Source organism: Cupressus sempervirens, chromosome 3 (assembly GCF_028749045.1).
Source record: "Cupressus sempervirens isolate cs-2001-9-10 chromosome 3, ASM2874904v1, whole genome shotgun sequence".
Taxonomy (NCBI): domain Eukaryota; kingdom Viridiplantae; phylum Streptophyta; class Pinopsida; order Cupressales; family Cupressaceae; genus Cupressus; species Cupressus sempervirens.
In genome coordinates, this window is record NC_143120.1 from 25,322,644 (window position 1) to 25,348,333 (window position 25,690).

Sequence of the window (25,690 nt, forward strand, 5' to 3'; positions counted from 1 at the left end):
AGATTTTACAGGAAGTTTAACAAGGGCAAGAGACAACTTACTTGGTATTAGTGGGGGTACAGGAGGTGGTGTTAGAGCATGTTCAAGTGTGACGGATGCAATGGTAGCTGATATAGAGAGAGAACTAGCCCTTATGAGTGAAGCTGACAAAAAAAAGATACAAAAAAAAAAGAGTTCAAGAGGATGTGTCTAGGTTCACATCTGTGTCATCTTCTAGTGTTCTGAAGTCTTCATCCGCAGGTGCAATAAAACAGTGGAACATTAAATAGCTTTTGGAAACCAATAGAGAGACAAGAGGTGGATGATGCATGGGGTGATTATTTTTTTACAAGTGCTGTCCCATTCAATGCGGCAAGGAATCCCCATTTCCGTAATGTAGTTGTGAAAACAGTAGAGTTCGATACAAGCTACACACCTCCATCTTCAGAAGCTTTAAGAGCAACTCTTTTAGAGAGGTCCAAAGGCACAGTGACAGGAAAGTTAGATGTGATCAAAGCCTCTTGGAAGGCAATAGGTTGTACTGTATTGAGTGATGGGTGGTCAGATATATGTCAGAGGCCTTTGATTAATGTTTTAGTGGCTTCCCTTGAAGGAGTTGTGTTCTTGAAAGTGATTGACACAACCAATCAAAAGAAAACTTCAGCATATATTTTTCATATATTAGAAGAAGCTATTATTGAAATGGGGGTAGAAAATGTGGTTCAGGTGGTTACTGATAGTGCAACGAATTGTGTGGGAGCTGGGAAGTTGATTGTAGAGAAGTATCCACAGATTTATTGGAGTGGATACATGAAGCAATTTATAGAGGGAGATCAGTTGCAAATTTCATTAGAAACCATCGTCTCACCTTGAGTCTTTATAGGAAACATGCATCGAGAGAGTTGTTGAGGCCTTGTGACACAAGGTTTGCTTCATTCTATATCACATTGAGGAGAGTAATTGAAGAAAAAGCAGCTTTGAGATCTGTGATTTATTCTAATGAGTGGGAAAGTTCAGCACTTTCCAAAAGTGCTAAGGGGAAGAACATAGAGAAAATCATTTTAAATAGCAATTTTTGGGAAAGTGGATCAAAGGTTTTGAACATATGTGGTCCAATTGTTGATGTTCTTCGTATGGTGGATGGTGACGCTCCTTGCCTTGGCATGCTTTATGAAAGCATGGACCGTTGTAAAGAATCCATTCAAAGAGCATTGAAGAATGTGGAAGCAGAGTACATGGAGATATGGGAGGCAGTTGATTTCAGGTGGAAAATGATGCACACACCTCTACATGCAGCAGCTTGCTATTTGGAGCCCATGTTATTTCGTATTGATAGACAAAGTGATAGTGAAATTATGGCAGGGCTTTATGATGCCATTAGCAAGTATGAGCCGGATCAAAGCATTGCAACTTTGATCAGGGACCAATGTTGGAGATACAAGAAAGCAAAAGGGATGTTTGGAATGCAAGCGACACAATATGACATGGCACGAGCTGAGGTAAATGGGTATAGATGGTGGATGAGCTATGGGGCACAAACTCCTGAACTACGACGCTTTGCCATTAGAGTATTGAGTCAGGGAGCAAGTTCATCAGTATGTGAGAGGAACTGGAGTTGTTTTGACCACATTCATTCTAAAAAGAGGAACAAGCTGCTGTCTGGAAAGTTGGGAGATCTTGTCTATGTTCGCAGCAATTTGAAATTGCTCATGAACCAATCAGCAAAGGACTCCACATCTTCTTCACAAAAGGGAATTTCAGAAGACATGGCAACTGGACCTCTAGAGGAACCAGACTTCTTGGATGATGAGCTAAGTAGTGACACTGATGATGATTCTACAGCAGATCAGCCAAGTGCTCTCGATAACCTGGAGCTTTTTTGAAGTTTAATAGTATTGACTTTTGACTATAATATTTTGACAAGAACTATCTTCGTACTTTTGCTAATTTTGAGCTATTTGAAGTTCTAAACTTTAAAGTATAAAACACTGATCTATCTTTTAGATAGTAAAAGAACTTTGTAATCATGATTTCACATGTTTCTTATGGGTTATATCTTATAAATGTGATATCTTTTGTTGTAATAATTTCAAATCTATTTTGTAATCTCGAACTATTCTGATTATATATTGGAAATATTGTTACACATGAAGAGATGTTTTCTATTGTAGCTATGAATTGAAAAGTTCCTTGCATTAAACTCAAACATATAATAATAATGATAAATAACATATTTTTTTGAGAATTATGAGGCGAATTTAATGTCGAATTTTTTTTCAAGATTTTTGACTTGTCGAACTTCATCCAAACTTCATCCTTTTCGAACTCGAACTCAAACTCAAACCTTGTGACTTAGCTAATAAGTCATTGCTAATATTTTGTCTTTATTGTTTATATTCTTATCAACAAATATGGTTGTCCAATATAAGCTCGAGTTCTTATTTTTGCCGACCCGTTTGACTGCCACTCGATGTTCAATGTTTTTTTAATTTGAAGCCTTTGATGATGATTAACAATATATGTCTTAACTATTGAATAACATCTCTGCTACAAAAATCAAATGTTACTGGCTACTCTACCATGACAGCGGATGGTGTCTCTGAATTTCTCAGGTAGAGAGTCTTTCTTCGTCCAACCTTAATTAACCTTATGATATGTGGGGCCCGATGTTTATAAGGTTATGAGGACCACCGACCTTGATGTTTAGAAGGTTATCTCCTCGTATAATGGTCACCATTAACATTGGCAGAAGTTATATTATTCTTATTGTTTGAGTCTCTGTCAATGTTTCTTCTATTGGTCAACGTTTGGAAATTGTATTATCTTTGTTGTCTAGATTTTTTTATCACAAACTATTTTATTGAAAACATTGGGAGGTTATAGCTTGATTCCACGTCAATAGAATTAGATATAGCCGTATAACTCTTTCTATAGCCCACCATCTAACACCACCTGTGTGAATGGTGTGGAGGGAAGAGATGGAGCATTGTCACACCCTACAAATCCTACGCAGTCATTGGAAAGACAAGAGCCTAGTCCAAAATTATCAAAGGAACATCCAAACCTTCCCCATATGGATCCACTTCATCCCATAGGAAAGTCAATTGAGTGTAATGACCCTCTCTATAAAGGCCACAGAAACCCTCAAACTGAACTTAGGAATTTTGTCAAACACTTGGCGTGTAACAGTAACAATATTCAGAATATGGTAATTTCAGATTTGATACTTTCAGAATATAATCACAAAATTACAATATATATAAAGCCATTGAACTATATTTCAATTACAATGCAATAAATTCTGAAATTATTTTATTACCAATTCTGGACTGATTATTACAATGACTGTATGACAGCAAATTTACCCAAAAATTGACATATATTTCAGAATGCAAGAACCCGGTTTGAAGAACTATGGAAGAACACCACGTTTTGCTGCAGATCGTTGATGAAGACCTCCAACCGCACCCCCAAACTGTCCTTAATTTGCTGCTGCTGCCCAAACTAGCAAGGCCGTACCAGGCCGTACCTGTACGGCTGCTGAAATAAAATAATATTAGGGTTTTGGGACCCCCAAATGCAAGGAAAATGGGCGCCTAGGGTTAGGTAGTAACCCTGTAAAACCATAAAAAAATAACTCCAAGGGGTTGAGGAGATATGAGCAATTATGTGGTTCCGAACCCTGCTTTGCCAATTCTGAAAATGCACTTATTCTGTCTTCAAACTCTTGTCAAATGCTTCTCCAATGATAGGGCAAATCTGAAATCCTTATTCCAACCAAAAACAAACCCTAAAAACGAATTCTCAATAAGCTCCAATGAGATGGCTGAATACCAACTCCAATTATGCAACAATTCAGGTGATATTTCACACCCTCAAAGTCGCCAATCCAAGGGAGTGATTCGTTCCCAAAGATCGAATAATTTGCAGATCCAAAGTCCACAAATGTCTTCACAATGAAGAAGTAGAAGAGTTCTCCAATCCAAGCATGTCCAAATGAGAGGCCCAACCCTCTATTTATTCACTTTTCTAAGAAGTTGCTAGAACTTCTAGAAACATCCTTTATAATTTCTCATTATAATGCACTTTTGATAATAAAGTAATTTTATAAAATAAAAAGTGCAACTCAAATTAAAATTATAACATGTGGGCCCCAATATCACATAATGATAAAATATAACCTCTTAACACTTCTTCAAGAGCAAGATATGACTATTTGATCCGCAGAATTGACTCTCTTTCCACACCATTTGCCTACGAGAGTCTGGAATAGGCAAATCCATGATCAATGCCATGTCGAACTAAAGAGGGGACATTACAGTCCGCCCCTCCTGAAATTGCTTGACCTCAAGCAATCTCAACGCCGGGTGCTGCAAAATAGCCTCCCCCTCCCAACTAGCATCCTCAACAGGTAAATCTTTCCACTTAACCAAGTATTCTCTGATCACCCTTCTACGAAGCTGCTTTTCTCTGCTCTCCAGGATGGATTCTGGTACTAAAATCAATTTTCCCTCATCGTCTAAAGGAGGTAATACTGCAGAAGGCACCACATTCTGACCCAACGCCTTCTTGAGGCGTGACACATGAAACACATTGTGCACTCTGCTGTCTGCGGGAAGCTCCAACTCATAAGCCACTTCACCAACTCGCCTGATAATCCTGAATGGTCCATAATAGCGTGGCTTAAGTTTCTCTGCACCACTCTTCTTAAGAGTAGATTGCCTGTATGGCTGCAACATGAGGTAAACCATATCATCTACCTCAAAACTACGCTCAGTTCTCTTCTGGTCTGCATACTGCTTCTGCTGGTTCTGAGCTCTTGCAATATTGTCTTTGAGGGTAGCAACTATATCCTTACTCTCTTGTAATAATTCACCTGCACTGGGTACCCGGCTGTCGCTCAACAACAAATCCAAGAAACTAGGTGCTTCATAACCGTAAAGTGCCATGAAGGGTGTCATCTGTATAGTCATATGATATGTAGTATTGTAACAATACTCGCAGAGATATATCCATCTGACCCAAGCTCGCTGCTGAGCTGCCACATAATTCCTTAAATACCCTTCCACCCATTTGTTCCCAATTTCTGTCTGACCATCGGTTTGTGGGTGATAGCTAGTGCTGGGTGTAAGCTCCGCGCCACATAACTGGAATACCTCCTGCCAAAAGTGACTCATGAAACGGCTATCCCTATCACTCACAATGTTCTGAGGCAAGCCGTGCAATCTGAAAACCTCCCGAAAGAAAACCTCTGCCACCTGAGCTGCTGAATGTGTAGTGGTGATAGGAAAGAAATGAGCATATTTCGTTAATCTATCTACCACCACATAAATACAATCTCGTCCTTGTACCTTGGGCAAACCTGTGATAAAGTCCATGGAGATGCATTCCCACTTCCTGTCGGGAATCGGAAGTGGCTGTAGGAGCCCTGCCGGATAGCTGTGTTCTTGTTTGTTTTGCTGGCAAACATGACACTCTCGAACATACTGCAAAACATCAGCTTTCAGCCCCTTCCAAGTGAACCGCTCTCGAACTGACTTGTAAGTCTTGAAGTACCCGGGATGGCCTGCTGTCGGTGAGTCATGAAGTGCTCTCATAATCAGTTGCTTAACCTTCGATCCTGGGACTAGGTAAATCCTGTTCTTGTAAATGATCAAATCATCTACAAGTGTGTATCTGGTATCAATCACTGTTCCCTCTACTATATCGGAGGCCCATGTATCCCTGGCATACTCTGCTATAATCAAGTGTCGCCAATCCTCTGATATCTGAACCATAAGAGTGAGGTGTGGCCTTCGAGATAGAGCATCTGCAACAACATTCTGAGTTCCCTTGACATATGAGATGTCAAAATCATATGCCTGCAACTTACTTACCCACTTTTGTTGGCGATCATTCAGGTCCTGCTGTCCCAAGAAATGCCTCAGACTGTTATGATCAGTTTTAATACAAAACTTGCTACCCACAAGATATTGTCTGAATTTGGCCAAAGCATGCATGATGGCCAGCATCTCCTTATCATATATACTAAATGAATGCTCAGGGCCTCTGAGCTTCCTGCTCTCATAAGCTATGGGGTGCTTATTCTGCATAAGTACATCACCTACTCCCTCTCCAGATGCATCACCTTGAAGCTCAAATGGCTTCGTGAAATCAGGTAATGCTAGAACTGGGCACGTAGTCATTATCTCCTTAAATCTCATAAAACAGTCCTGTGCCTTCTGAGTCCACACAAATTCCCCTTTTTTCAGTAAATCTGTCATGGGAGCTGCATGTCGTGAGTAGCCACTGACAAACCTGCGATAAAAGCCACATAAACCAAGGAACCCCCTCAACTGTGTAAGGTTCTCTGGTGGAGGCCAATCAACAATAGCGCGAATCTTTTCAGGATCCATCCGCACTCCCTCTGCACTAATGATGTGTCCTAAATATAACAGCTCGGTCATCCCTAAGTCACATTTGGACTCCTTTGCATACAAGGACTCCTTCTGTAGAATTCTCAACACCGTCTCCAAATGCTCTAGATGCTCCTGCCATGATCGGCTATAGATCAAAATGTCATCAAAAAACACCAGCACGAATTTCCTCAACTGATGGTGGAAAACTCTGTTCATAGTGGACTGGAAAGTGGCAGGTGCATTGGTCAGGCCGAAAGGCATGACTACAAACTCAAGGTGCCCACAATGACATCTGAAAGTAGTTTTCTCAATATCCTGTTCACGGACTCTGATCTGATGATATCCTGATCTCAAATCAATTTTCGTGAAATAACAAGCCCCATGCAATTCATCTATCAACTCATCAATGTGAGGAATAGGATACCTGTTCTTAATGGTTCTCTCATTTAATGCCCTGTAATCAATACACATCCGAAGCGTTCCATCCTTCTTTTTTACCAAAACAACAGAAGATGCAAAAGGTGACTTACTGGGTCGGATGTGCCCCATCGCTAGCAACTCCTCAATGGTCCTTTCGATCTCATCCTTGAGTCGCTTTGGATGTCGATATGGTGTGACCATGATAGGTTTAGCACCTTCCTCCAGCTCAATAATATGCTCAATGCCTCTGTCCGGTGGCCTGCCTGGTGGAATCTCACTGAATACCTTTTCGTACTTAATCCTCAACTTCTGAATATCAGGATGATATTCCGCCTTATGTTGCTCCTCCTGTGTAGGTATCAAAGTACAAACTGCTGCCCACTCTATATCATTATGCCTAGTTAATCTCTCCAGCCGCCTAAATGAGATAGTCCTGATGTCTCCATTACGGATAGCCTTTAGCGCATGAGTCCTACCATTCATTTCGAATTGTATCTCCATATCCTCTAATCTTAGGGTAACCACCTTCAATGAATGTAGCCACTGCATTCCAAGTACTATGTCCATGTTGACCACATGATAGTCCGCCTTAAACTCATAGTTGTTCAAGCGCAAAGGTAAGTCTCGTACCATCCTGTCACAACGCAGAGTGTATCCATCAGCTACCTTGACTCTTAGTCCCTCGAATTCCTCAGTAATGAGTCCACGCTTCTCTACGAATCGTGCATCAATGAAATTATGCGTGGCACCTGTGTCCAACAATGTAATAACCTTTTGCCCAGCCAAGACTCCCCGAAGTCTGAAAGATCCCTCTCTCTAGATACTAGACAGTCGTGCTTCCTGTAAATGTAGCTCTGTTTCCTGCCTTTGCCCTGCACTGTCTATCTCCTGTTCTCCCTCTGCTTCATCAGGATCCTCATCATGATGTTCTGAACCATCTGAATCTGAGTCTTCGTAATAAGCCCACATTGCCCGGTTGGCCTTCCCTTTTGGCCTCATAGGACAGTCATGGCCGTACTCATACGGGCCTTTGCAATAGAAGCATAGCTTCTTCCTACGCAAGTCATTAAGTGTCTCCTTGTCCAGCCTCTTACTTTCTTCCTTAGGTAGCTGTGCCTCTCTATGAAAGGGTTTCCTGTCCTTATCTTTTCCTGAAGGGAAACTCTTTGCCTGAAATTTGTTTTTTGAAGCTGAAGAGGAATCCATGTCACGAGCTTTCTTAATGGCTTCCTGCAAAGTGGGAGGGTTGAGAGCTTTAATCCACCCTCTCAACGGATCAACTAACCCATCCATAAATAAAACCAATAGCCTTCGTTCAGATACATCTGTTACTAACACTGCAAGTTTCTGAAACTCTGAAATGTATGTTTCCAATGATCCCCACTGTTTAAGCTGGGCTAATTCCTTGAAATGGAGTTCTGGATCTTTCTTATCAAAACGTTCAATCAGTCTCTCCGTAAACTCCACATATGAGGTAATGTGTGCATGACCCATAGTGATCATACCATGATGCCACCATTCGTGTGCTAACCCATCCAGGTGAATTCCTGCATACTTAATAGCTTCTTCCTCAGACATAGGGTTCAATTGAAAGTATGTGTCAAGCTTTTGAACCCAAGCTCTTGCTGTAGACTTCCCCGAGCCATCATAATATGGTAACTGTAGTTTGCCTACTTTCTTTCGTAGCTCATAGTTCTGAGTCCTGTCTTGTCCACGGGGCATATGCTTCATCCGCACATCCATATACTCTCTAAAGGTGATTGCAGCTGTAAAATCTGGACCTCCTACTTCCCAATCTCTCCTTAGTTGATCCTGTATGTCAGTGATTTGGGGTTCTGGTACCGGCTGCTCTGGAGCTCTAGGAAGGAACGTAGGAATCATAGGCCTCGAACTCACTGTTCTAGCTTGCTGGGGGGCATGACCGAAATTGTTCCCAATTTGTTCGCCTCCATTATGTATCTCATCCTGATTATTCCCATTCTGATTGTGACCATTCTGATTATTTCCTCCACCTATGTTAGCGTTCAACCCCATTTGTCGAGCCATCATCTGCATCATAAGCTCCATTCTTTGGTTCTGTTCCTGTGCTCTCTGTTCTGCTAATCGCTGTCCCTGTGCCAAAGTGTCTAATAACTGTAAAAATCTCTCCTCTCGCTGATCTGGACCAATATTCCCACCTCTATCCATATTGTAGTCGTAGTCTTGATCAAAGAATACCTCCCCTGTGTCAGTATGACTGGATTCTATGTCCACCTGGATAGATGAGCTAGACTGTTCGCTCTGCAGGTCTGAAATCCTATCTTGTCTTGCTTTGGTATTGCGGAAATTATAAGGCCTTTGTCGCATGCTCTGATTTTAGTGTTTTGACATTTCGTCAAACACTTTCCCTCCTATCCAGCTGTTCCAAATTCCCTATAAGACCTCCACAGGATGGCAGGACTTATAGCTCTGATACCACTATAATGACCCTCTCTATAAAGGCCACAGAAACCCTCAAACTGAACTTAGGAATTTTGTCAAACACTTGGCGTGTAACAGTAACAATATTCAGAATATGGTAATTTCAGATTTGATACTTTCAGAATATAATCACAAAATTACAATATATATAAAGCCATTGAACTATATTTCAATTACAATGCAATAAATTCTGAAATTATTTTATTACCAATTCTGGACTGATTATTACAATGACTGTATGATAGCAAATTTACCCAAAAATTGACATATATTTCAGAATGCAAGAACCCGGTTTGAAGAACTATGGAAGAACACCACGTTTTGCTGCAGATCGTTGATGAAGACCTCCAACCGCACCCCCAAACTGTCCTTAATTTGCTGCTGCTGCCCAAACTAGCAAGGCCGTACCAGGCCGTACCTGTACGGCTGCTGAAATAAAATAATATTAGGGTTTTGGGACCCCCAAATGCAAGGAAAATGGGCGCCTAGGGTTAGGTAGTAACCCTGTAAAACCATAAAAAAATAACTCCAAGGGGTTGAGGAGATATGAGCAATTATGTGGTTCCGAACCTTGCTTTGCCAATTCTGAAAATGCACTTATTCTGTCTTCAAACTCTTGTCAAATGCTTCTCCAATGATAGGGCAAATCTGAAATCCTTATTCCAACCAAAAACAAACCCTAACAACGAATTCTCAATAAGCTCCAATGAGATGGCTGAATACCAACTCCAATTATGCAACAATTCAGGTGATATTTCACACCCTCAAAGTCGCAAATCCAAGGGAGTGATTCGTTCCCAAAGATCGAATAATTTGCAGATCCAAAGTCCACAAATGTCTTCACAATGAAGAAGTAGAAGAGTTCTCCAATCCAAGCATGTCCAAATGAGAGGCCCAGCCCTCTATTTATTCACTTTTCTAAGAAGTTGCTAGAACTTCTAGAAACATCCTTTATAATTTCTCATTATAATGCACTTTTGATAATAAAGTAATTTTATAAAATAAAAAAGTGCAACTCAAATTAAAATTATAACATGTGGGCCCCAATATCACATAATGATAAAATATAACCTCTTAACACTTCTTCAAGAGCAAGATATGACTATCTGATCCGCAGAATTGACTCTCTTTCCACACCATTTGCCTACGAGAGTCTGGAATAGGCAAATCCATGATCAATGCCATGTCGAACTAAAGAGGGGACATTACATTGAGTATGACTCCCTTGCATTTAGTAGGGTCTTAAATCCCTCAAGTATGTCGTTTACGCTTTGGTTCCATGTTGTTATACTCGGCCACACAAGGAATGAGCATTTGTTCTCCAGTGTTACATGGGTATCTTCTCATAGAGAACAAAGAATAGATCAATTAGATTTTCATTGAAATAGAACATGCAAAAATCAGTTATGCATTCGTGTATTCCTGACTTTGTGTTGAGTCATCTCCATGCATAAATGCCCAATACTTCTTCATCAATGCCACTCTCCTTCCTTTCAAGTTTTTAGTTCTAATCAATCCCTTGTTCTTCATGATTGTTTATTTCTGTCACGATAGCTCTTAGTAAAATCTTCTATATCCAAAACAATCCCTTTATGGATAATCTTATTATTCCTTTCTGGCTTTCATACATCTGCAGTATGCTCTGATACCATGTTGTGTTTTTGAGGATCATTGCAAATGTACTAAGCACTGCCATGTCTTTTGGTATGTGTGTTCCAAATGGTAACGGCCTCTTATTTATAATGAGAAAAGGATAAGAAGAGACATGTCCTTTCATGGGACATGTCTATTCATTAATTTGATAATTAATATAATAACATTAATCATTGTTTTATATATATAAATTATATCTCATATATAATTACATATAGATTTATTTGATAGAAGCTACCAAACATCAACAAAAATAACAAAAGTATATTAATTACTATTGGCATAATTGCTGTCTACAACCTTTCATTTATTTTTCTGTATCACTATAGTTTTTATTTATTTATTGAATAGATGGTTCTCTCACAGGTCCACTGCGCTTTTATCAAGCACAGATCACGAGTATATCACCCTTGAAGCCTCCCGACAGCTCCCTATCACAGGTAGCAACCCTACTCCTGGGTGGAAGCCGCGAGACGGTTAGGATAGAGTACTATCGCGTATATTAAATATCAATTACAACTTATATTAATAATAATTACTAATTAATATTAAATTTCTATTATTTGTTAATATTATTAAAGGCAATGCATAAAGCCTACACAAATTAGGCAGTTGATTATATGTGTAGTTGGGTGTAAGGCAACTATGGCTGCCACAACTGAAAAACCTTTGTTATCATGTTCTATATGATTTTCATGACCTTCAGAAAATGAAAGAAACCCTCTTAGTCACCGACCTTTCTTTTATTTTTCCTCATCACTGTAGTTTTTATTTATTTATTATTAAATATCAATTACAACTTATATTAATAATAATTAGTAATTAAGAATGAATTTCTATTATTTGTTACTATTATTATTAAAGGCAATGTATAAAGCCTACACAAAGTATACAGTTGATTATATGCACAGTTGAGTGTAAGGCTATAAGGCTGATATGAAAAATTCTGGCCACCATGTGTACCTGTTTTTGTAACCTGAACAAGATACATAGAGATATTATCACTCTTGTATGGTGAGAACCAAGAGCAATTCAAAAAACTGGCTATGTTTTGTTATCCTGCGTGTGTGTGGAAAAGCTGTAGATGCAATACAAATGTGTGTACAACTTATGAAATTATTCTCTAGTGTTGATCCTGATAGAACCCTCTCAAACATTTGTTCTTTCCAATTTGTTATGCATTATTGAAACCTAAAAGAAGTTAAAAAGAAAGACAACAAATTACTAGCATGCAGATCATAATTTTAATGGAAAAATAGATTCAGATGTAAGATAGGGAACAATGGGAATACTTTAACTCAAGAAAGCCACTCATTTCAATAGCACCACAAAATGCTATCTCACCATCACCCTGAGAAAAATGCATGTCACCCATACTGAGATTTGCACCTTCCACAAAAACTGGGAAGTACACTTTGCAGCCCTTGCTGAGATTTTTTATGTCACAATTTCCACCATTTTCTCGGCCAGGGAGAGTTCTTGCAGCTTCTGCTACGATCCTCTCCCATGTCCTTGTTCCTTTCTCCAACTGCAATTTCAACATGCTTGCATTAAGATTCAAGAAACTAATATATGATGTAAAGAAACACATACAGTATGTTAGAACTTTCCTCCAAATCCACAATTTTGAAAATGAAATGAAGACAACTATTACAATTTACAATGTTAACCAATACATAAAAGACAAAAGTAAAGAATCTAAAGCTTAAATTACTTCATGGTAAATGTAATTTGGTTCAAAGGCAGTAAGAAAAAAGCAATGTTAATCTCAATTTTTTATAGAAATTATGCTTGTTTAATTATTATTCATATCATAACTTTGAACAAGTTTTAATTCGAAAAAACAAATTAGTAATAGATTTTTAAGAACAGAAATGGGAGAAATATTTCATGAGAAGAAAATCTTTTACAATCATACACGGCTTCTGTTGGTGTAATAACACCCCCTACTTAACATGCAATGCCCAACGAATATGCATTTAAACATAACTCTAATATAAGTTCAGATATGAATTCGCCCTTGAAGACATGGAGGTTCCTATATATCATTGGAAAGTACTATAATGTCCCTTGACAAATAAATTATTAGATCTGAAAACCCTTTTGATGCTTCTTTATTTAAAGCGTGCAAACAGTAGAAACAATGTAAATTGGCAAAAGAAATGAACTCTGAAAACACACTGCTCTTATGCAAACTTTCATGGAATTGGTTTGCAACATGAAAATATATTAGTTTTTCTGTTGTAAATTGTTGCAAACAGAAAATGACATCTGCTGCACTTCTTACAAAAGAGGAAGCAGAATTAAACCCAAACATACTGATTTTCACACAACTTCTAAGAAAACTCTACAAACTCCATACCAAAATTTATTATGATCAAATAACAGAAAATACAAATTAATAGCAGAAAACCCATGGCCTTAAGGCTGACATGAACTTCTGAAACACTCAGAACCGAAACTGAAACTTGAAACCCTTGCCAACTCTCTAAATTCGCATTTAGAGTAAATTACATAGCAAACTAAAAAAATATGCTATGTTTACAGATAAGTAACTAGCTTATATATATATATATATATATATAGAGAGAGAGAGAGAGAGAGAGAGAGAGAGAGAGAGGGGTCTTTCTTGAGGTGCCTATTTTCATCAAATCCTAACTCACACACACAAAAAAAGGATTTGATGAAAATATGCGCCTCGAGAAGGATGACTCTCGGCGTACACACAAGCTAGTAGCAGTCGTAGTGCATCGTAGAAGACATTTTTGAAGAATTTTGGATGATAATAATTTTAAAAAAAAATTTGTTTTCTAATTTTTAAAACTCTTTTATTGATATGGTTGCAGTTAGGATACTTATATTATATAAATGGTACTTATATATATATAGGATATTATATAATATACTTATATATTAGCATAATTATGTATATAATATGCTGATATATATATATATATATATATATATATATGGCAGTAAGGGTCATTGCTATGGTTACTGTTGTAGTTATGGTTAATGTTAGTGTAGAGTTACGGTTAAGGTTAATGTTAAGGCTAGAGAGAGTGTTATGATATTATATGAATTTTAATCTATAATTATATAAGGTTAAGGGCTAGTGTTACATATAGTGTTAGTATTACGATTAGTGCTACTATCATGTGGTTAAGGTTAAAGTTAGGGTTATGGTTAAGGTTAGTGTTAGTGTTAGGGTAATAGCTAAGGTCAATGGTGTAATTAGGATTAATCTTAAGGCTAGTGTTAGGGTTAGCGATAGAACTAAGGTTAGTATGATAGTTAACCTTAGAATTTCACCTAGGTTTAATGGTAAAATTATGGTTATAGCTAGCATGAACGGTTTAAAGTTAGTAGTAATATGTTAATGGTTACAATTAGAATTATAGTTAGGAGTAGGCTGGGGGTTAGGGTTAGGGATCAAGTGAGATTAATATTAAAGTGAAAAGTAGCATTATTATGTTAACAATTATAATTAAAATTTACTAAGGTTAGGATTATAATTATGATTAGATGTTAGGATTATGGTTAGTATTTAGATTATAGTTTATTTGGGTTCATGTTAAGGTATGCATGCATATGGTTAAGGTTATAGGGAAGGTTGGGATAAAGTTCATAATTAGAGTTAAAGGTTGAGGTTGAGGGTAGGGTTAGAGTTAGAGTTAAGGCTTAGGTTATGGTTAGAATAATGGCCAGAATTCTCTCTCTCTCTCTCTCTCTCTCTCTCTCTCTCTCTATCTCTCTAAAATAAAATATAAGGATCTCTCTTCGCTCCCCTATCTATCTCTCTATATATACATACATACATACATATACATATATGTGTATATATATGTACATTTGTATGTATATATATGTACATATATATGTATTCATATATACCATGACCTCTCTCTATATATACCACCTAATCACCCTTTCTCTACTCCTATCTTTGTGTTCTTTGTCTATTAAAAACATAATAGGGTCTCTCTCTCTACCCTATCCCTTCCCACTCTCTATATATGCCCCCTAATATCTCTCTCCCTCTCTCTTATATCCCTTCCTTTATTTCTCTCTCTCATTCTCTCACTTCCTACACATTCCATTACCCCTCTCTATATATAGCCCCTAATCACCCTCTGTTCACCCCTATCTCTAAGTTCTCTTTCTATTAAAAACCTAATAGGATCCTTGGAATCTCTCTATATATACCCCCTAATCACCATCTCTCTCTCTCTCTCTCTAGACATGCTGATACCAGGGAGTAGTATTACTAGCAGAAACCATGCCAACTGTCGGCTCACTAACATCACACATGATCTTTGATACAACATCTCTAGTCTCCGTGCCATCAGTACTAGAGGCCACCACCATGTCAGGCATACAACAATCTGCTGCAGCACCCGACTCAACTGAACCTGACTCTAGTGGGAACGAACCTGATATGCCAATGTTAGTATCAAGGATGGATGCATCCCCATCTCCACTGTCTCTGATAATTTCGACCATGGACATCCTCGGATCACCAGACATCACAGCTTGTGACTGTACAGAATCTGGTAAAGACTGCAGTCACTCCTACTCCATGGTCACCTTAGCCAAATGAAACTGTGACTCCTCGAAAGCCAACTGTGTACTCTCAAGAATCTCAGAAGTCACCTCGAGCTGCTGAGTAAGCTCACTCACCTCATCTTCCTTGGCCAATAATGCATCATATGCTGTACTCCCCCACTCCATAAGATAATCTTTGTCGGCTACCAACTGCATATATTTCTTTCTTAGAATCCGAATAGCCTCCTATAAAGAGTGGATCTCTGTCAAGGAAAGAAAACTGCCTCCCTGCTCATCACTAGTAGGAGAACCCCATCCATAAACTGCTAACAATTGACGAGCAACATCGAAATGCTGGCAAGCGATAGCAATGTCTCGCTCACTAACTCTCAACTGACTAGACACATGATGGCACTGGCTAGACTGTCTCCTACAAACCTCCTCTGATGCACTGTCTAAAGGAGTATCCTCAAAGTTACTGGTCTCTAGAGTATTACCATCCATATCCTGCAAATCAACTCCAAGGCTCATATCAACATACGGAGTATTAAAAACTGTAGCACCGCTGTCCAACTCCTCTGTACCAAAAGAAACTGCCAAGGAAACTAAGTCTTCAACTCTGCCCACTACATCCTCCTAGATGTCATCAATGCCTATATGATCTTGGGACTCATCTGTACACACTGCCAAAAATGAAAGATCATCAACAAATTCCAGCAAGAATGGTCGACTGGATATATGAACAAAGCCCAACACCGGTGTATAAAAACTAATACCAACATCGGACAAGTTGCTGCCGCATGAAAAGACAACACCATGCAATCTGCTAATCAAATCCATGATAGCACCCAAACAATCACTGCTACCAAAAAGTGTTAAAGATCTCCAGTCAACTGAATCCCAAATGCCAATATAACAATCTCGAGTCCATATCCGTAAACTAGAACTAGCTGGTAACTCAAGCAAACTCCTCACCTGAGTAATATGACCAATACCAACTAACTCCACATACCTGTCTGACATTGTCCCTGTATCCTGGATGTGAATGCAAGATGAACTCACAACATTATCAACGAACATATATGATTTACATGCCGCAGAAAGCTGAGTATCAGGAGTGCAAGATGAAACTAAACTCAACTCCATGCCATGCTTATCCCCATGTCTCTCCCAGTCCTGTAATGCCAATGGAGTATTCACCAAAGAAGCTCGAGTGTCCTCAAGCTCGTGAGAAAGCCTGTCAACTTCCTCCTCCTTCCTCCTCAAGGCATCTGAATAGTCTCCGACAAGGCTAAGAAGATGGTCACGATCTGATAGAAGATGTAAATAAGTCAACTTCATCGTTCCCATTCCTTCCCTACTCACCTGTAAGTTAACACAAGAAGACTTTGCCTGAACTCCCTTATGTCTACCCTGTAACTGAATCATCCGGATGTGATCCTCTATCATATCTCACATCCTGTCATGATGAGATAATGAAGTCACAATACTGTCTTCGCTCACCTTGAGCTGGCTGGACAAATCATGTGAAGTACTACCAGCCTCAACCTCATGTGACGAAGCATCTAACTGTGCCTGGTACTCTCTCTCAGCAAAGTCATGAATGCTCAATGTCTGCTCATCTCTACCAAGTATCTCACCATCATGCACAACAACATCCTTATAATCATCATCTGAATCCACTACGCTGTAGTCACTGCTTGTTGGAACCAAACCATCCTGAGTACCGGAGACATCACCCTTTGGCAACCTGTATACAACTGTCTCAACTTGAGTATCAAGTTGACAGTTACTATCCATCAGTGTAATATGCTTGACCACTTCTTCCTGTGGCTGAACTGAAACCTCTGCCTAGTTGCAAGCTTGTTTCTCAAACTCCTCATTAAGGTTCTTGGTAACATCCCTCACTGTATCAGTCGGTGCTTTGCGAGAAGATCTGCCAAATAGAAATCCAGTCAACTTATCCACCTTAGCTGGGTCGGACAGCATGTCATTCATTATACGATGGTGCTTAACCAACAGTTCAGACATGTTATGGCTTATTTTCCTAAGTTCATCTCGAATGTCTAAATAACCATCCTTTCTACTATTCTGGCTCTGGATACTGTGTCTATCAATTGTCCAAGATCGTGCCCTCTGAGACTCTGTACTATACCTGTCCATTCTGGATAAAGTAGAGTGTTGATCACTCATGTAATTCGGTTCTCACCCAACAGGATGGCAAGAAAAATGCTCTGATACCACTGTAATAACCCCAACAGGTTATAACTGCTTCAATCACAAAAAATCTTTATACTTCAGTTGTTTGACATTTCGTCAAACACTTTGCAAGCAAGGGTCATCTGACTGATATAACTTTGTAGATTGCTGTAGTGGTTCTTGTTTGGATTTGCCTCAAAGAGAATGCTTACAAAATTGTCTAAGCAATGGCCTAACATAGATATGCAACTAATTTTGGCAATAGTGAATGCATATATGAGTTCTAATCATGAAAATATCACTTACAGCCAACTGGTATTTTAACAAACAGTTGGTATGCAAACTAACTGGCTGATAAGAAATGATATATTAACGCTCAAAGACAACTATTTATGACCAGCAATTGTATCTCCTTGATTGAGAATGAGTATCAATACAATATTCATACTAAGTTAGCCAAGACTCTTGGCATTTACAAAGATATCAAAATATGATGATTGCTGGTAAAGTAATATGCACCTACAGCTGCCAATGAAAACTAATGCAATACTAAATATCTAGCTTTAATACTCCCCTACAGCAGTACGCTAATCACATGCATGATTAAATACAACTAAAGCCATGGATTGCTGATACCATTGTGAGAAATGTAAAAATGAATGATGTATCTATTAATGAATGATAGGTCTGATACAAAATGATAGTTACAACAACACTCTATAGTGAAAGGCAACTATGAAAATACACATCAAACCTGGCATATGAAGTCGCCTTAGAGAATAGATGAATTGCAATCCCACTGAACAGAAAATAACCTCCTCAAGTGCCCAAGTTGTGCCTCTCTAGCTGCCGCCCCTGTTTGGAGAAGATAATTTTTAATAAATTATTGGCTGCCTCCAAGTGCCAACACAAGCACCTAAAATGATCTCCACTTCTTTGTGAACCAAGCGCCACTTTTAGAGCATGAATTCGATGGCTCTAGGAACCTCTATGAACAAAAACATGGTATCATTGTCTGCAGCAACTAAGACTGTAATCTGATAATAGGGGTACGAAAATGCCTCCAAATGCCCTTTCCAATTACCACAGACCAACACAAGGCTTCCACAAATGGTGTACCCTAATGAAAGAAGAGAATCAATGCACATGAGGGCTTCAATGTATGAAATCGTTGGACTCAATACACTGCCATGAGAATCTAGATGGACTGAAATCTGAATCTGAGTATGCACAATGCAAATCAACCTCCAAGAATGAAGATCTCGATTACAAATTGTCTCCAGCAATGCTCCAAATCAAACCATACAAAAACTTGGCCAAAGACCGCTAAGTGTCACCAATGAAGCTCCAATAGAAAGTCTGAAGGAACTTTCTCCCAACTGCAATAATTCAAGTGATATTTTACACCCTCAAAATTGCCTACCAATTGAGAGTTTTCGTTCCCAATGGCCAAAGACAACTGCAGAAACCCTAGGCTCCACAACCATCAACAACAAACAACGACAACAACAAATCTGGATAATCAGAATGAAGCCCGGGGGTGCCTATTTATTCTTTTTTCTCCACTTTCTTCAGAAGCTTCTAGAACATTATTTTATTTTATCTATTTAGTGACTTTATAAAATATTTTATAATTCAAGTCACTTTATTAAATTAATTAGATATAAAGTTACCTTTTAATATTTATTTATTTGATAACTTTATAAATAATTAACTTAATACCACTTATTTAATTAATTAAAATAATTAATTAGTCATCCTCATAAAATATTCATTATTTTGGACAACCTAATTAATTAAATCAAATTGCCTCCAAAAATGGGGACATGACACCAACTAATATCCATCTATGTTTTCTCCCTCTCTCTTATCCCTTCCCCACTCTCTCCCAATCTCTCTCTCCCTCCCCTATCCCTTTCCTCTCTCTATATATATGACCCCTAATCACCTTCTCTCTCACTCTCTCCCATCTCTTATTTCACCATCATATCCCACTCTTTACCCCTATCTCTAAGCTTTCTTTCACCGATCAAAACACAGTCCAGGAAGATGCAAAGTATGTTGGCACAAGCAAAAAAGGGAAAATATCCAAATCTATTTTTTCAATATTTTCTATGTTCTAGTATTTTGCATTTTCGAAGGTCTCTAGGGCATTTCTGGGCTTCGACAGGGCTAAGAGGTCAAAGCCCTACGTCTAAGACTTCAGACAATAAATGTAGAAGCACTACATCTAAGACTTCAGACAATAAATGTAGAACTCTACAAGATCTTTCTAGAAATTCTGGCAGTTTGTGATTTCGAGCTACAAGTAGAAACAAGTAGAAATTTACTACTTCTACATAGCTTTAAGTTTTTATAGTTGTTAGAGTTTATTTTGTAATTAATTAGCATGTGGACTTTTCGTTTTCATATCCAAGGGATAATGGTGACCCTTGGGATCCATCAAACTTGTATAAACTCTATTTTTCGAAATGAATGGATTACTTTTTGGCTTGCAGAACATCTACTGCTGCATTTTAATTGTTTTCAATTTAGTCACAATATCGCAAGTTCTACACTACGTTTGTAACCTGAATTCGTAATTTAGATCACTCACAACATAATAGGATCCCTTGCTCCTCTCTCTAGATATGCCCCTTGATCACCTTCTCTCTCTCTCAATATGTTGCCTAATATCTACCCCCCTTCTCTCCCTCTCTGTTATCCCTTCCACACTCTCTCTCAATCTCTTCCTCCCTCCCCTATCTCTTTCCTCTCTCTACATTTATGCCCCCTAATCACCTTCTTTGAGCTCACTATCTCGCCTCTCTTATCTCATCATCATATCCCTCTCTCTACCCCTATCTCTAAGCTCTATCTTCTCTTTATTAAAAACATAATAGAGTCCCTTGCCTCTCTCCCTAGATATGCCCCCTAATCACCTTCTCTCCAACTCCCTCCCACAATATCTCTCTCCCTCTCCCTCCCTCTCTCTTTAATCTCTTCCCCCATCTCTCTCTCTCTCTCTCTCTCTCCATATCTCCATATCTCCCTCCCTCCACTATCCATTACCTCTCTATCTTTATATATACCCCCTAATCACCCTCTCTCTAAGTCCTCTTTCTATTAAAAACATAATAGGATCCCTCGCCTCTCGCTCGCTCTAGATATGCTCCCTACTCACCCCTCTCTCTTTCTCTCCCCCCCCCCTCTCTCTCTAAATTTAGATCTCAACTCAACTTAGTGTTAGAGCCAAGAATCAATTTTGTTGGGTAAGTTTCAATTTATTTAGGGTAATATTGTAATTTGAAACTGGAATATTTAATGTTAGAGTTTGAGTCTCAATTAAGGGTGAAGTTGTAGTTTCAAAAATTAATTCAAAAAATATAACATAATTATATTTGAAAAATAATTAAAAATAATTATATATAATAGATTATAAATTAATATTTTCAAAAAATTGACGATCCCTTTTTAATGATGAGCATTGAATTGTTTTTCTCTAAAATTTATTGTTCATGGTATTCCTATTACTTTCAAAGAACTCATTAACTATGACCACTAATAAAAAGCAAGAAATTGTTATTATTAGAAAAGCACATTATTTCTATATTATTATATTTACTTTTCTAACTAAGCATAATGATATTTCTAATAGCAAAATATAAAGAGAATATAGAAAAATCTTAATTACAATTTAGAAAATTAGGATGTGGCTATTTTCTTGTTTATTTTTCTATTATACTTTTTAGACTAATATCTTTTTAATTAATATTTCTAAATTAATAATTAGCCGATAGGCTATTATAGGTGGGCATTTCAGCCCAAGCCTGTTTGATGCTTCAAAACAGCTGGTCTGATTTTTGTTGGGAGGTGGTTTGGAGTTTTAAAAATAAAATTAGATCTTCAAATAAGATTTGAGAATCAAATCAGATTTTACAAATCACTACAATCTTTACCCTGTATCAAAAAGGTTGTGTTCATATTACTCTAGAACCAAGCATAATGGATCATTGATCAACTGAGCAAATAGAATGTCCATAGATCCCACTTAGTGCATTGATGGCACCAAGAAACTATACTGTGAAGGCATCAGTTCTGGGAGGCTTCTTGAAGCTTTTCACCAATTCAATTTTGTGCATTGACTTCTCTATTTGAGAGCTCTTCTATCGAGTTTAACACGGTACTATTTTAGGATGCCCTGCCTGCAATGGCTTGAATACGGTCCCTTGCACTTCCCATTAAGCTTCATACTTATGACCGCCAGAACAAGCTATAGCTGGATGCCTAGAAAATGATATAATTTTTTAATTAATTTTTACTGCAGTTTAGAATGAGAATTTGGTCTAAATGATTTGATGTATCTCTTATCATCTGCAACATAGACTTCTCCATATTCATGTGTTCTTAAATCATGCACCCAATCCCATCCCACATTTTCAGCCTCGCGAATCACTTCTTTGTTCTCTCTGCATACTTTTCTATTTCTGTCCTCTGTTCCTTCGATGTGACCAGTCATCCACACACTTCCCGCCTCTTAAAAATTAGGAAAAAAATCAGATGTAATGCCTCTTATGTGATTTGTTGTACTGAGTACTTTCAGCAGATCATAGGACTGTAAATAGTTCCAGTACAGAAAGTCAAATGATGACTTGCTGTGTGGTTGTTCAGGCAGCACAGAAGTAGCAGTTATATGTGATGTTGTTAGCTGCTGAGAGAAGTTGTAGGATTTACAGAAGAAGATTGGGATCCCACTTCTAGACTGTTAAAGATACGCATCCCAAGCATATAATGCAACTCTTTGATGGTTTTCTTGAAAAGAAGAGGATATATCTGATAGAAATGGCTAATCAATGGGCCAATGAGAAGCGAGATTAGGGAAAAGCTTGTAAGAGAAGGAAACTTGTTCATCTAAAAAGGATGCCATGTAAGAAAGAATAAATAATCAGTGACACAGTTAAAAGCACCACAATTCTCTTCATGCCCTCTTATCAAGAGCTCTCAGTCATGACATTCATGGGTAGGGAGGAAGGTAGAAATGTTTTATTATTATTATAATATTTAATTAAATTATCTTTACTCCAAGCTTATATAAACATTTCCAGAATAGTTACAAATGTGATAACTTTGGAGAAAGGGTTTGCGCTCCAGCTTCAGTGTGAACAAGGTAATGATATTGCTAATTGCTAATGTGTGTGAGAATTATGGTGATCGTGGCTCGCGTGGAACACATCGACCTCTGCTTCAGAGAAACCTCATGCCAGGGGAGGTGTGGTCAATATGCGATGAGCGGTCTCGGCTACCCCCACATCAGTGTAATAACCCCAATAGGTTATAACTTCTTCAAACACCAAAAATCTTTATACTTCAGTTGTTTGACATTTCGTCAAACACTTTGCAAGCAAGCTCTGATACCACTGTAATAACCCTCCTCAAATCTGCTCTCAAAAATGCTGATTGAAGGCTCAAAGAATTTTGTCAAACAATTCACATGCAAGAGACATATGACTGATATAGTATTTCAGTTTGCTTTAAATGACTTTTTTTCAATTTGCATTAATGAGAAACTTGTGCTAGAAGACTCAAAATGGACTACACAATGACCTAACATGAGTGTGCTCCTAATTTTGACAATATTCAGTGCATATATTATGATCTAAGCATGAGAAAAGAACACCTACAGCCAGCTGGCATTTTTGCAAACAATTGGTATGCGAACTATCTAGCTGATAAATAATGAGATTGAATTGCTTAAATGACACCAGCAACTATTATTTTTTTGATTGCAATCAAATTTCTAATACAATGCTCATGAAATATGGCCAAGACTTTGGCATTTACATGGATTACAAAATGATAATGCTGGTACAATGTACACTTACAGCTGAAAGCTTATAATACCCTACAAAAAACAATACTAACAAAGGAACCTGGTTGTAGATGGCTGTAATAATTTTCCTTCAATGCTGCCTGCCCCTTCTGCTTTACTTTTTCGAACTGCTTTTTCGGCCTGCTTTTACGTTTCCGCTTTTTCCGCTTGCTTTTTCGATTCCGCTTTTTCCGCCTGCTTTTTCAGTTCCGTTTTTTCCGTTTGCCTTTTCGATTCCGCTTTTTCCGCCTGCTTTTTCGGATTGCTTTTTCGTTTCTACTTTTTTGGATTGCTACCCTGTTGAATTTCAAGACCATATCTTTCAACGGCGTCAAGATTTTCAGCTTGAAGGGATTTCGTCTTTCAAACTATTGAGACATAACCTCCAAAAAATTCTCCAATTTCTTTGATATTTCCAACCATGCATAAAAGAAGCTCTTCCATTTCTTTTATAGTGTTCTCACAAGAGCTCCATCCTTCGTTTTCTCAATGTGGGATAAAACATAACTCCCTTTATGTAACTTATGTCTCCAATGTGTTATAAAATAAAGGGGACTCTTTTAATTTAAATATTTCCCACAAACTATAGTCTATGCATTAATAAAGTTAAATATTTAAATTTAACTTTATAAAATAGTTTTATCAATGCATAACAAATCTTATTAATGATAAACAAGTCTTTTTGTCGATTTTAAACAATTACCATTGACATACCGCTGCCACTGGATGTCCGACCATGTCCAAGATGACTTACTATAAATAGTAAGTATGCCCAAAGTTGCCTCAAAATCCATCAGAAAGACCTGTAACTGAAACTATCTTGGCCAAATGGCCTCTAAGTCCCTTTAATGTCCTGGTTAGCCTACGAGATAGTGGGGAAATAGGCCAACGACAACAACATGCTATGAATGCTAAAAAGGGGACATTACAATCAGCCAGTGGTGGAAGTCTTTTATATCTTAATAAACATATTTATTGTTTATGGTCTTAAAGTCTTCAAAACAAAATTCTAATGTTCTATGTTCTCAAAGTCCTTTGTTAATCGAATTCACTAAAAAGAAGTGATCCTGCAATATAGGAATTGCAAAGACAACTCTGTCTATAGACCATCAGAGGGAATTGATAGGAGATTATGAGAATTGTTGGAGTAATAATGGTGTGTCTAATATTGGAGGGGGTTGCTATGCAAAATGCACTGATCTCTCAGAAGAGAAGGAGCCTGATATTTGGAATGCTATTCAGTTTGGAACAGGCAACATACCAATCCCACCAAATATTTCAAACAAGATTGAAAATCTTTAATGTTTTGTAATTAAGGATTCAATTTTGTTGTCCTCGGTTATGGCAGTCTTGGAGAATGTTGTATTTGAAGAACATACAAGGGAAGTGGACTACTCTAATAAGTCTGTTACTGGTAAAGAAAATCATATTGTTTTTCATTTGGATTTTCAGAAATTATTTGTTTTGAATTGAACTTGAGCTCTGGTTAAGTCAAATTTTTGACTTGTACAGAGAACACAAGAGCATTTATCTCATCGAGTTTATACCAAATGCAAAGATTCCTTGTGTTGGCCTCATCCAAAGAACATTGTGCTGCTAGCTTGTGATGCATTTGGAGTATTACCACCAGTTAACAAGCTCACACTTGCACAAACAATGTATCATTTTATTAATGGATACACTGCTCTGTTTAGCTCTACAACTCAATCTCAATCTTATCATGAAAGTTCTAGAGTTCAATATAAAGGGATTTGTGAGAAAAGAGATATATTGTTTCCTTATTAATTGTGATTTACATCTAGTTTAATAAGTACTTTATAAATTGTATATAAATTATAAATATCATGTCATTCTAGCATCAACAATAGACCAATACAAGATTCTTATAAGCAATATATTAGAAATAATTTATGAAAGACCAGAAGCCGCTACATAGAAATCTACTTTAACATGTAGAAACCCCCTCCCCCTTCCCAATTATGAAAGATTAAGAGTTAAACTTATAATTGCACTTCAGATGTTCCTACAAAGAACTAAACTCGTGCTTCCAAAGTAAAATAAAAACCAATATTTCAATCAACAAGTCAAATTGTGATACTTGGGATGATTTCCATGGGTAGGTCAGTTTGACTCATTAAATACACAGTTAAATCCTGATAGCAATATCACATTTTAGTATGTGGATTTA

At 37.8% G+C, this 25,690-nt stretch overlaps 1 protein-coding gene across 15 annotated transcripts in view; it reads right to left on the reverse strand.

Moving 5' to 3' along the window:
• The window catches only part of LOC149564583 (uncharacterized), a 292,402-nt gene that overhangs the window by 30,162 nt on the left and 236,550 nt on the right, over nucleotides 1-25,690 (reverse strand). For all 15 annotated transcript variants that reach the window (XR_016361859.1, XM_089818136.1, XM_089818133.1 and 12 more), the window contains one exon: nucleotides 12,203-12,438. Coding sequence is in view for 14 of the 15 variants with exons in the window: in XM_089818136.1 (XP_089674262.1) it covers nucleotides 12,203-12,438 (236 nt within the window). In the remaining variant the exon portion in view is untranslated. The remainder of the gene's footprint in view (nucleotides 1-12,202; nucleotides 12,439-25,690) is intronic.